This window comes from Tupaia chinensis, unplaced genomic scaffold, assembly GCF_000334495.1.
Source record: "Tupaia chinensis unplaced genomic scaffold, TupChi_1.0 Scaffold138060_1, whole genome shotgun sequence".
Lineage (NCBI taxonomy): Eukaryota > Metazoa > Chordata > Mammalia > Scandentia > Tupaiidae > Tupaia > Tupaia belangeri.
In genome coordinates, this window is record NW_006197961.1 from 2,284,154 (window position 1) to 2,297,515 (window position 13,362).

A 13,362-nucleotide genomic window follows, 5' to 3' on the forward strand; every position below is an offset into this window, starting at 1 on the left:
CGTGTGTTGTGCACATGCACGCCCAACATCCTGAGAGCAGAAGGTATTGTGACATCGCCCTTCTCCTGGGGTAGGGGGTGATTTCTCACTATTCCTCTCTCTGTGTCTGGGGAGAGCATGTGCCCAATAGCAAAACTAAAAACAAAACAAAAAACAAACCTATTGAAACATTACAGTGTACTCCATAAATATGTTATTGCTTGTCAATAAATAAATAAGTTAAAAATATTGTAGAATACATGATTATGGGGAAAAAGAAACGGGATAAAAATTCCTAAGCAGTTGGAAGCAGCAGATGGCATAAGGTTACGTTGCTGGACTCCCATGTAGTTGACTGAGGTTCAAGTCCCAGATCTGATAGCTTAAAAATTACTCTAGGTGTGTATACATTTGTGTCCCAAATTCTGAGAAGAGAATGGAGAAGAGATTGTGGCATGGCTATGGTCCCTGTTGTGGGGGGTGGTAATTTCTTGCTTTCTGTCTTTCTTTCTCTCTGTTGAGTGCATGTGCCCTATAGCGAAAATCTCTCTCTCAGAACAAAACAAAGCAAAACAAAACCAAGAATTTCTAAGCAGAGAAGGCACTATGGAAGCCTCAAAGGATTAGATCCAAACAGAAATATAGAAAATAACTTTGTGATTTCAAAATATTAAGTATAGCATTTCAACTACATGAGTAATACCCGTTCATGGGAAATTAGCTGTCATATTTTCCTCTTTTCAGGTAGTCATCTCCACCACATGGAACCAGAGAATAATACACAAAATTCAGGATATCTTCTGCTGGGCTTTTCAGAGAAATCAAAATTGCAGCCCTTCATATTTTGGCTTTTCTTCTCCATGTACCTGATCACTGTGTGTGGAAACCTGCTCATCATCCTGGCCACCATCTCAGACTCCCACCTGCACACCCCCATGTACTTCTTCCTCTCCAACCTGTCCTTTGTAGAGATCTGTTTCACCTCCACCACCGTCCCAAAGATGCTGGTGAACATCCAGACACAGAGCAAGGTCATCACCTATGTAGGCTGCATCACCCAGCTGTTCTTTTCCATACTCTTTGCAGGGGTAGATGACTTCCTCCTGTCTGTGATGGCCTATGACCGGTATGTGGCCATCTGTCACCCCCTGCACTACACGGTCATCATGAATCCCTGGCTCTGCGTGTTGTTGGTTCTGGCATCCTGGATCATGAGTGCCCTGTATTCCTTGTCACAAAGCTTAATGGTTTTGCGGTTGTCCTTCTGTGCAAATTTGGAAATCCCCCACTTTTTCTGTGAACTGAATCAGGTGGTCCACCTTGCCTGCTCTCACACCTTTTTTAATGACATGGTGCTCTATTTTTCAGCTGTGCTGCTGGGTGGTGGGCCCCTCGCTGGGATTGTTTATTCTTACTCTAAGATAGCTTCCTCCATTAGTGCAATCCCATCAGCCCAGGGAAAACACAAAGCATTTTCCACCTGTGCAGTGCAATCCCATCAGCCCAGAGAAAACACAAAGCATTCTCCACCTGTGCCTCCCACCTCTCCATTGTCTCTTTATTTTATTGTACAGGCCTAGGAGTGTACCTTAGTCCTGATGCTACCCAGAGCTCACACTCAAGTGCAGCAGCCTCGGTGATGTACACTGTGGTCACCCCCATGCTGAACCCCTTCATCTACAGTCTGAGGAATAAAGACATAAAGAGGGCCCTGAAAATAGTCTTTGGAGGGAAATTGTGGAAATTGTGAAAAAAAAAATCATTGACCTGGAGCTGAAGTAATGCCCATGATTGCAGAGTTTAAAGACTTAGAGCCAACACTTGAGATTCTCTGCTCAGACTGTGAAAGTACATGTCTATACAATTTAAGTGACACTCTATTTAGCTTTTTGCACTCTCTCATATCCAGCAATTAAAAAAAAATCTTAAATTTTTTAAATAGATTTTTGGTTCAGGGTGTATATGTTCGCTGGAGACATAGAGAAAGATAGAAAGCAAGAGATCACCCCCCAGGGGAGATGGCCATGTCACAATCAGTTCTCTAACATTCTCCTCTTGGAATTTTGGGCACAATACACATGTGCCTGGTGTGAGTTTAAACTGCCAGATTTAGGACTTGAACCACCTTCTACTATGTGGGAGTCCAGAGACATTACCATTATGTCATCTGCTGGTCCCAAATTTTTTCTTTAATATCTTTCAACTTTCGCAATGCTATTCCTAATTTTGTATTAGAAATATTTTACAAGTATCATTACCTCTTAGAAAGACATAAAACTCATTTTAATATTTTTCTATTTATTAAAAAATATTTTATTTAATTTTATGATTATTATTATTTAATTTTATGAGAGAGAGAGAGAAAGTAAGAAAATATGTTGCCACTGGGACTTGACCTATAATTGGTTATGTTTATAACTGGTTATGTGGGAGTCCAGTGCCTCAACCACCGTGCCACCTGCTGGCCCCCTATATGTAACTCTTAAAAGTAATCTTTACAAGCTAAATGTTGTATAGCAAATGAATGTATAATAATAATAACAATAAAAACCAAAACAACCAAAAAAACTTGTTTTATCAAATGATGTAAATAATTCTGAGCAATTCATGAAACTCATTTAAAAATTTTTCTATTTATTAAAGAATATTTTGTTTAATTTTATGATTATTATTAGTTAATTTTATGAGAGAGAGAGAGAGAGAGAGAGAGTAAGAAAATATGCTGCCATTGGGACTTGACCTTTAATTGGTTATGTGGGAGTCCAGTGCCTCAACCACCATGCCATCTGCTGGCGCCCTATATGTAACCCTTAAAAGTAATCTTTCCAAGCTAAATGTTGTATAGCAAATGAATGTATAATAATAATAACAATAAAAACCAAAACAACCAAAAAAACTTGTTTTATCAAATGATGTAAATAATTCTGAGCAATTTTCGTAAATTATTACTAAAATAACTCTTTTGGGTTGTATTCTGCCTATGGAAAAAGAAAATGACAATAAGAAAAAGGCAACTAGAAAACAAAAAAAATATCCATTACATTAGGCAACTAATGCCCTCAACATGATTTAGAGTATAGAAAAATCTGAAACTGCAGATTTTCATGTTTGTGTATGTCCTTGCTTCCAGGATCTCCACCTGAAATGTAAATTTTAATATATTAGTGTGTTTGATTACTGTAATTCACTCATCAGAATCCTATTCTGTTATCCTGTTCGGAGTTCACATTACCTATTGTATCACTGTTAAAAACTGAAGATCAGGCCCAGACTGTGAGGTGCAGCCATAGTATACCAGAATACAGAGCTGGAAGCCATGTGAGGAGAGGACTCTGGTTCCACTCCTGAATCCAGTCAGTCTGAAATCTCACTGGATGGGGGTGTGACGAGGATCCTGATGGGCTGAAGGACTGGAGGAAGGGAGTCTCAGCATGACCCTGTAGAGGGTGTTTCTTTCTACATATATCTCCATCTCACTCTTCCTTTTTCTCACTCCTCTTGTGTACCAACACATTTCATCATGAATAAAAACCATTTTTAAAATTGGCTACCTGAGTCAAAATGCCTTCTACATTGAAAGACAAATTTAAGCAAATAATTGAAACAATATGGCCTTAAAGTTAGAGATATCCTTAAATATGATGAAGTGAACATTTCGATCATGCATTGTATTAACTCTTCACCGTGTTTCTTGTTCATCCTGTTCATCTACTGGTTGAAGTATGGAAAACTGGGTCCATGTAGAAGGGTGGTTATTCATTGAGGTGAAGGATTTATTGGTGTGTTTCATGCTGTTTGATGAAATAACTTCCTGTTTCTTCTTGAATACTTCAGTGCTGGCTGTAATTATAACTCCTTGAAGTGTTTAAAATGAACTACCTCCCCCTCTTTTAAATTTTGTCATAACTGCTGAAGGGACAGTGAATAAAGAAATATCAATATCATCCTGTATATATTTCATTGTGCTTGATTCTCTTCAAAATTCATGATCAAAGAATGACTCACAGGAGTTTGAATTTCTGTCCCAGGCATTTGATTCAGGGTCACAAATTTCCTGTAAAAACACTTATGTCCTTTCAATTTCTCCTGGTTGCCTCTAAGGGAACATCAATGCAATCACTTTTTCTTTAGATTTTTTTCTTTCTTTCTCCCTTCCTTCCTTCCTTCCTTCCTTCCTTCCTTCCTTCCTTCCTTCCTTCCTTCCTTCTTCTTTCTTTCTTTCCATCCTTCTTCTTCTTTTTCTTTTTTTAGTTTTGCTATAGGTTGAGTGCATTCACCAGAGATAAAGAAAGGGAAAGTGAGAAATGGCCACACCACAGTACCTTCTCCTCTAGTCTCCTTAGTATTTTGGACACATACACAAATGTGCCCAGCATGATTTTTCAATCTGCTGGGTCCAGGACTCAAACGGTGCAGTTAGTCATATGGGATCCAGCACTTTAATCTCCATGCCACCTGCTGACCCATGACAATTAAATTTTAACTTATGGTTGGTGAAAGGTACTAATGACCTTTAGAGGCAAGAGAGTTCACAGAGAACATAGAATAAAGATTTATTTATCGCATTTTCAACTTGGTCTCCTGAGAACAGCAAATCAGCATGAAAATGTTATTTTCTTTCCAGACCAGTGTCCACGAGGGAAATCAGGTACTAAGATGTTGTAGTTTTAAGGAGGGAATGTTCCTAATGAGCAGATATAAGGAGCTATAAATATTTCCTCTGTCATTGTCCCTCAAGGAGTACAGCCCTGGTCCGGACAAGACTTAGTTGGTGTTTTTGGAATTTCCAGTTTGGCCAGTGGACCATGTTTAATTCTTTCATTGTGATTTGTCTGGGGACAGAGGTCAAGTTTCCATCATCAACCATTCAAGGGGGAAGTTATACAAGAAGACTGTTCTCTCTGATACCCCATTACAGGTGAGTCTGAGAGCCTGGTAGGTACTACAGGATCTGTTCAGAGACAATGGATGCCAAGAACATCTACCTGAGATCACCTGAGAGCCAAAATAGGCTAGCAAGAGCTGAGTGATTGATGTGTTTGGTTATTTGTCTGACAAAATTATTTACCATAGATTTATTTAATATGTTGACAAACCGCATGTTCGTCAGACTTAGCAATGCAGACATCATTGTGGACAACTTAGTGAAGGGAATAGACACCCATTTGGAGAAGGATGAAGAGGAAATGGGAGATATAATATGATTTCAGTCAAATTAGAAGATGTGCACAGAAATTTGCACTTAAAAAAGTTCGAAAAGTAGAATCAGAGTTGATGAGATGTGCAATGACTTTAGGGTCTGTTAATAAATTTTTGAAATGAGTATTATTATGCATAGTTCTGTAGTTTTTGAAAGATCCAGATGAATGCGTTGCTTGCAATTCATACCTTGTAACTGTAGTTCATGAGATACATCTCACAGTTTCTCCTTTCACATTGGGCATTCACATAAAAAATTATTCAAAGGTCAAAATGAGAATATTAAAGAGTTTATACTTACAACTATTTTCTCGATGATGAAGTTGAATAGGTTTGTGAGTCTGTTAACTTTTTACTTTTTTGGAAATTGTGGAAGTGTTTTGTTTTCTGGGGGGGTCTGAGTATATTTTATTCTTTTTTTTTCTTTTAATAATGAATTGAAGTTTTAAAATAAAAATTTCAGGATACCATTGAATTATTATATGTGTTGATAGATATATATTGGGTGAATGTGAAAAATTAATAGGTTTTATGTTATCACATCTAATAGGCATCATATTGTGTTTGTGACCACCCCTCCCAAATTTTAACTTAGAAAAATTCTATTTCAGTAAGTAAACATAAATACCTTTTTTTTTAATTCTTTCTTTCTTCTTCCTCTTTTTTCTTTCTCTTTCATTTCTTCTTCTTCCCTCCCTCCCTCTCTCCCTCCTTCCCTCCCTCTCTCCCTTCCTTCCTTCCTTCCTTTCTTTCTTCCTTCCTTTTTCTCTCTTTCTTCTTCCTTTCCTTTCCTTTTTATTCCCATAAGGCACGTGTGCCAACCTGAGAGAGAGACATAGTGAGACTGATAGAGGGAAAATGAGATATCACCCTCTGCCCTCCACCTCCCCCCTCTCCCCACCGGGGTACGTCCATGCTGAAATCCCTTCTCATTTTATTCTTAGGATTTTGGCCACACATGCACACGTGTCCAGTGTGATTTTGAAGCATTGGTTTTGGGTCTCAGATCTTGATCAGCCATGTTGGAGTCCAACACCTTAACCACTCAACACCTGTTTGACCTCCAATATATGATCTTGTAATAAAGTTGTCTTAATACCAATCAACAGTTAAAAATGAAAAGAGATTTACTTTGATGCATGTAATACATTTGAAATAAAATACTGAGGGATTCCACTTAACTAAGGTATCTGAAGTAGTCGAAGTCATAGAAGCAGACAACAAAATGGTAGTTGCCAAGGGATTGGTACAAGGGGAAAATGAAGTTGATTTTCAATGGATATAAAGTTACAGTTATTGGGCCAGCTGGTGGTGTAGTGGTTAAGGTAGCTGGATCACACATGATTGACTGCCAGTTAAAGTCCCAGACCCGGAAGTCTGAAAAAAATGCCAGACATGTGTACTTGTACTCCCAACATCCTGAGTGAAGAGATTATTGTAGCATGGCCATTCCCCATGGAGGGTGATCTCTCACTTTTCCTGTCACTGTCTCTCTGTCCTGTGAGTGCATGTGCCCAATAGTAAAACAAACAACAACAACAACAAAACCCCAAAATCTTATTGAAACATCACATTTTACTCCATAGATGAGTACTATTATATTTGTCAAGAAATAAATAAGTTAAGAAATCATGTAGAATACTTGATCTGTGGGAACAAAGGAGTGAGATAAGAAGTACACAGCACTGTTGAGACAGGGAGGTAGTGTTGTTATATTTTGATCAACTGAACCAGAAAGAAATGTTCACATATTGAAATGATCACCTTGTAAGCTAAATAATGTGATTGAATCTATTAAAAAATGTAGATAAAATTAAAAAAAGGAAGTCCTAGCAGAGATGACACTATGAAAGCCTAAAGGGAATTAAATCCATACAAACATATAGAAAATAACTTCATGAGTGCAAAATATTAACTATGGCATTTCAGCTCTGTAATACCTGTTCAAGTGAAATTAGGAATTGTATTTTCATTTTTTCAGGTAGTCACCATGGAACTAGGAAATGATACACAAATTTCAGAGTTTCTTCTTCTGGGACTTTCAGAGGAACCAGAATTGCAGCCCCTCCTATTTGGGCTTTTTCTCTCCATGTACCTGGTCACTGTGTGTGGAAACCTGCTCATCATCCTGGCCACCATCTCAGACTCCCACCTGCACACCCCCATGTACTTTTTCCTCTCCAACCTGTCCTTTGCTGACATCTGTCTCACCTCTACCACCGTCCCAAAGATGCTGATGAACATCCAGACACAGAGCAAGGTCATCACCTATGAAGGCTGCATCACCCAGCTGTTCTTTTTTATATTCTTTGCAGGGGTAGATGACTTTCTTCTGACTGTGATGGCCTATGACCGGTATATGGCCATCTGTCATCCCCTGCACTACACAATTATCATGAACTCATGGCTCTGTGGACAACTTGTTCTGGCATCCTGGATCTTAAGTGCACTGTATTCATTATTACATAGCCTAATGACCTTGAGGTTGTCCTTTTGTCCACATGTGGAAATTCCCCACTTCTACTGTGATCTTAGTAAGCTGGTCCACCTGGCCTGCTCTGACACCTTTCTTAATGATATGGTGATCTATTTTACAGGTGTGCTGTTGGGTGGTGGCCCCCTCACTGGGATCCTTTACTCTTACTCTAAGATAGTTTCCTCCATTCGTACAATCTCGTCAGCTCAGGAGAAGTACAAAGCCTTCTCCACCTGCGCCTCTCACCTCTCCATTGTCTCCTTATTTTATTGTACACTCTTAGGTGTGTACCTTAGTCCTGGTGCTACTCACAGCTCACAGTCAAGTGCAACAGCCTCAGTGATGTACACTGTGGTCACCCCCATGGTGAACCCCTTCATCTACAGTCTGAGGAATAAAGACATAAAGAGGGCCCTGAAAAGATTATTTGGGGGAAAGGTATATTAGGACCAATTTTTCTGGAATAGAATAAGCTGCCCTGATTGCAAGCCTCAATTTCTAAGAGGTAATTTCTTGATTCTTGATCAGATTTTGGGAGTAGAACTTTGTCCTATGACTTCTGGGAGTTGGCATTCCTCTGATTTCAATATCTTTGTATAATTTTAGTGAGTTTCTAAATTAAGATTTCTGCTCTACTATCCAGTGGCTGTCCATTTGTCATTTTCCCACTTCCCTGAAGTCTTTTTCCAATCTTTCATCAAAATTATTTGTAAATTCTCAGTCATCTCATGGATCAATGTGGGCTCGGTAGAAATTATTTCTTCTCAAGTGACATAGATCATAGTGAATTGTATTTCTTTTGTTTTATTGAAGCAACAGTAGTAAATTGTACTCCTTTCTGGATTAAAAAAAGTGTGCTTAGAAAGTTAAACCCTTATGGGACCAGTAGTTGGTATAATGGTTAAGGCAGAGAATTCCATGTGGCAGATTGCAGTTTGAATTCTGGATTTGGTGGCTTGAAACTCACATCAGGCATGTATGTGTCTGAAATCCAGAGAGGAGAATGGAGGAGAAGAGACTGTGGCATGGCCACTGGAGTTCTGAGTTCTGTCTCTATGTCTCTTTATGTACTTCTGGCAAGCACATGATCCTATAGCAATATATATATATATATATATATATATATTCTCTATATTACACACACACTAAATAAATAAAACATCACACACACACACTCCATAAATAAATAAAAAATGTAAAACAATTTAAATTCTTTGGTGGAAAAAAGTTCTGAAGAAGACAGTTTTTCATTTTTGGGTCCATCATTCAATCACATATTAGGATTAAATTTTTTTTTTTTTTTTTGCTGGAGTACATAGTAATTCCATTTATTTATTTATTTTAGAAACTTCCATACTGTTTTCTATTGTGGCTACACTATTTTATATTCCCACAAATAGTGAACAACGGTTCCAATTTCTCTACAGCTTCCCCAACACTTGTTCTTTCTCTTTTTTTCTTTCTTTTCTCTCTCTTAGGATTTTAACTGGTCTTCTTGATAATGTGGACTTTGGGTTCTAATGTATTTTATAACCGATCAAAATTTTTTTAAAATTATTTTTTAAAGCTAAAATTACAGATCTTTTTCTTGTTTTAAACTTTAGGACTTTACCACTTTTTGTCTGTTAATTTTTCCTTCTCTTCTCTCCTTCCACCCACCTTCAACCACCCACTGCCCTCCTTACAATCTCTGCTGCCTACACTTATCCTCTCTACTATCAGGATCTTTCCATTTTCGCCATAGAGTTCAGACATTCAGTACATATTGAGTAAGAATATGAAGTGCATCTCTTTCAAAATCTGGCTCACTTTGGTTAAATAAGTCCTTTGGGGGCCAACAGTTGGCAAAGTGGTTAAGGGTGCTGGATTCCCACATGGTGGACTACAGTTTGAGTCCTGGACCCAGAGACTTGCTTTCTCACTTTTTCTCCCTCTCTCTCTCTCCCCACTCTCTGGTCAAATTAAAATAAATAAGTAAATAAAAAATTAAATAAAGTCATTCTTTAATTCTTAAAAAGATTAAGTCCTCTGTATTAATCCACTTTGAATCAAACAATAGGGGTGTCATTGTTTCTTATGGCTGAGTAATATTCCATAGGATATATGTGCTATCATTTTTCAATCCAGTCTTCAGTTTTTGGATACTTAGATTGATTCCATGTCTTAACAATTGTGAATAATGCTGCAATAAACACGAATATGCAAGTGTCTTTCTGTCCTTTGAGTAAATATCAAGGAGCGATATTAGTGGGTCATGTGGTAGTTCTATTTGTAGGTTTTTCAGGAACCTATTCGTTGTTTTACACAGGCTTGTACAAATACACATTCCCAAAAACAATGCAAGAGGTTACCCTTTTCACCACAGGCTTTCTAGCACTTGTTGTTCTTTATTTTTTTTTGTTCCTAGTCATTCTTATTGGGGTTAAAGGGCTTCTCATTGCAGTTTTAATTTGCATTTTCCTATGATGAGATTTTGAACAATTTTTCGTATGGCTTTTGTCCATTTCTGAGTCTTGCTTGGAGAGTTGTCTATTCAGTTAGTTTGCCCATTTTTTAAAAGAATTATTTATTTCATTTTATTTACTGTTATTCTTCAGTTTAATCAGAGAGAGTCAGAGACAGAGAGAGAGTTAGTGGGAGTAAGAAAGCAAGCTGCCAGATCTAGGACTCAAACTGCTGTCGGTCATGTAGGAGTCGAGTGCCATTAATCACTATGCCATGTTCTGGTCCTGATCTGCCTATTTTTAATTGGATTATTCATTTTTTTTTTAAAAGGCTGAGCTGCTTGAGTACCCTATATATTCTGGTTATCAATCCCTTGCCTGAGAAATAATGTGCAAATATTTTCTGCCCCTCTGATAGTTGCCATTTCACTGTAATCATTGTTTTCTTTTCTGTGAAGGAGGATTTTAGCTTGATGTGATCCTACTTGTCTATTTTTGGATGATTGCCTATGCTTTAAGGGTTCTTACTTAAGAAATGGTTGCCTTCTCCAATGTCTTCAAGAGTTTCTTACCAGTAGTTTTCAAGTTTGGCTTTATATTTAAATCTTTGACCCAGAAAGTCCTATTCCCATCTTGAAGATGCTGGATTTGGTTCAGCTCATTTTCCACCATGCATATCATCGTCACTCTGAAATCCAGCATAGAGAATCATGTACTCTATTGTTTCCTAGGCTGATAATTTTGTAATCTGTGAAACATTTTGAAATGATAATTTTGTACCAACAATGACTAATTTCATGGGTGCTAGAGGTGAAGGACTCGACAGGGAGGGAAGTAGACATGGTTGCAAGACGGCAGAGCTGGCCATCCTTGTGTGGATGAAACTGTTCTGTATTTTGAACTTATCCATGTTAATAACCTGGTGTGATATTGTACTGTGGTTTTGCAAGATGTTTCCACTGGGGAAACTGAGTAAAGGAAAGGACACATGGACCTATCTGCATTATTTATTACAAATGCATGTTAATCTAATTTTCCTGAAATAAAAAATTTAATTAAAAATAAAAATGAAAAAACTAAAAAAGAGAGAATATTTAACAGACACAAGAATGAAAAGTTAATATCTTTGCCTTACTTGACATGTAGTGCATTTATGCTTTGAGAACTCACATTATATGCTGTAAAAATGTACAATGGTAAAATATAAATGACATAAAAATGAAGTAAAAAATACATACTTTTAAGAAAAGAGAATCATGTGAACTATCTTTTCCTTTAGAGTTGAAGTTTTGACATGTCTTGCTAATAGTGTATCTTACTGGAATAGTATTGTGTAAAAATGAAATGAAAAAAGTAAAACATGTAAGTTTCTAACTTCAGCCCACTCTATGTATATCTCTTGTAATTACTCATTGTTATATAAATGAAACACTAAATGATAATTCTTAAATTTAAAATATATTTTTAAGGCTTTTGTGATAGAGCATGGGTCCTTTCAGGAGAGTGGAAGAGATAGAGACCCCGAGAGGAGGAATATGAGAAATCACCCCCCAGCCCCAGGGGATGGCCATTCTTCATTCCTTTCTCCTTCAATCTCTTCTCAGGATTTTGGATACACACACAAACGTGCTCAGTGTGATGTTCAAGCCACTGGGTCCGGGATTTGAACCATGCATTCAGCCAGGTAGGATTCAGCACCTTAACCTCCATGGCACCAGTTGACCCATGATAAATTTTAACTCATGGTTGGTGAAAGTAACTAATGACATTTAGATGCAGGAGATTTCACAGAGAAATGTGTAATGAAGACTGAATTCATCACACTTTCAATTTGGTCTCTCGAGAGCAGCAAATCAACAGGAAAATGTTCTTTTCATTCCAGACCAGTATCCATGAGGGAAATCAGCTACTAAGAGGTTGTAGTTATAAGGAGGAAATGTACCTAATGAGCAGATATAGGGAGTTTTAAATATGTCATCTGTCATTGTCCTTGAAGGAATACAGCCTTAGGCGGGACAAGACATAGTTGATGTTTTGGGAGTCTTTGGTCTGGCTAGGGGACCATGTTTAATTCTTTCATTGTGTCTTGTCTGGGGACAGAGCTTCAGTCTCCATCATCAACTACCCAGGGAGAAATTCATCCTTCCACAAGAAGACTGTCCTCTCTGAGACCCCATACAGGTGAGTCTGAGAGCCCAGTAGGTATTGCAGGACCTGTTCAGAGACAAGGGATGTCAAGAGATGTCAACGGTGACCTGAGGTCACCCGAGAGCCAAGCCAGCCTAGCAAGAGTCAAGAGACTGATGTGTTTGGTTACTTGTCTGACAAATTTTTTCTCAGTAAGCTATTTACTATGTTAAATAGCCATGTGTCTGTCAGACTTATCAATACACATTATGGACAATTTAGGGATAGGACAAGACACCCAATTGGATAAGGATGAAGAAAGGATGGGAGAAATAAACGATTTTAGTCAAATTAGAAAGTGTCACAGAAATGTGCAGTTAAAGAAGTAGGAAAATTAGAATCAGAGTTGTGGTAAGATGTGCAATGACTTCCGGTTCTCTTAAAGCATTTTTGAAATGAGTATATTTGTGCATTTTATGTATTTCTTGAAGGCTTCTGATGAATGGATTGCTTGCAATTCCTACCATACCAGAGTATTTCATGAGACTTACATTTCACATTTTCTCCTTTCACATTGGGAATTTGCATAAAAAATTTATTCAAAATGGGACTATTAAAGAGTTTTTACTTACAACCGTTTTTTCACTGGTGAGGTTGAATATGTTTGTGAATCATTTTTTCTTTTAAATAATGCCTTATATTTATAAATAAAAATTTCAGAATGCCATTGAATGATTTTACATATGAATATATATATTAGGTGAATGTGAAAAGTTAATAGATAGTATGTTATGAAATCTAATAGTCTATCCTATTGTGTACATACTCCTCCCAAATTTGCATTAACTTAGAATAATTCCTCTCATTAGTAGTAGAAACAAATAAACTTTTATACATATTTCCATATTATTTCACATTTAGTTTTCCTTATTGCTTATCTTCTGCCTATTATAACTAATTCTCTTTTTAATTTAATTTTTCAATTCCATTTATTTTATTTTATTTTTTATTTATTTTTATTATCATCATAATCTTCTTTATATTACATTGTATTACATATAACTTTACAGTGTATTACATTGCTTTTTCAAAAGGGAATGCCATGCATGTCAGTCAATACAGAGACATTAATCTCCC

General features: G+C 37.2%; 2 protein-coding genes across 2 annotated transcripts; both read left to right on the forward strand.

Annotated features, from left to right (window-relative positions):
- The first annotated feature begins 839 nt into the window (after positions 1-839).
- On the forward strand, positions 840-1,729 carry LOC106736287 (olfactory receptor 7A10). Its single transcript, XM_027776782.1, has 2 exons — positions 840-1,187; positions 1,523-1,729. The coding sequence occupies exons 1-2, from the start codon at positions 840-842 to the stop codon at positions 1,727-1,729; spliced, it is 555 nt and encodes a 184-aa protein (XP_027632583.1).
- A 5,439-nt stretch (positions 1,730-7,168) lies between these two features.
- Positions 7,169-8,101, forward strand: LOC106736288 (olfactory receptor 7A5-like). Its single transcript, XM_014592624.1, has one exon. It carries the CDS (start codon positions 7,169-7,171, stop codon positions 8,099-8,101), a length of 933 nt encoding a protein of 310 aa, XP_014448110.1.
- The last annotated feature ends 5,261 nt before the right edge of the window (positions 8,102-13,362 follow it).

What these genes read in the sequence shown, in the direction of transcription:
- LOC106736287 (XM_027776782.1), top strand. Translation starts at nt 840, where the DNA reads ATGTACCTGATCACTGTGTGTGGAAACCTGCTCATCATCCTGGCCACC. An exon ending in TGTTGGTTCTGGCATCCTGG is followed by an intron (nt 1,188 to 1,522) that starts ATCATGAGTGCC and finishes TGTGCCTCCCAC; the next exon opens with CTCTCCATTGTCTCTTTATT.
- LOC106736288 (XM_014592624.1), top strand. Translation starts at nt 7,169, where the DNA reads ATGGAACTAGGAAATGATACACAAATTTCAGAGTTTCTTCTTCTGGGA.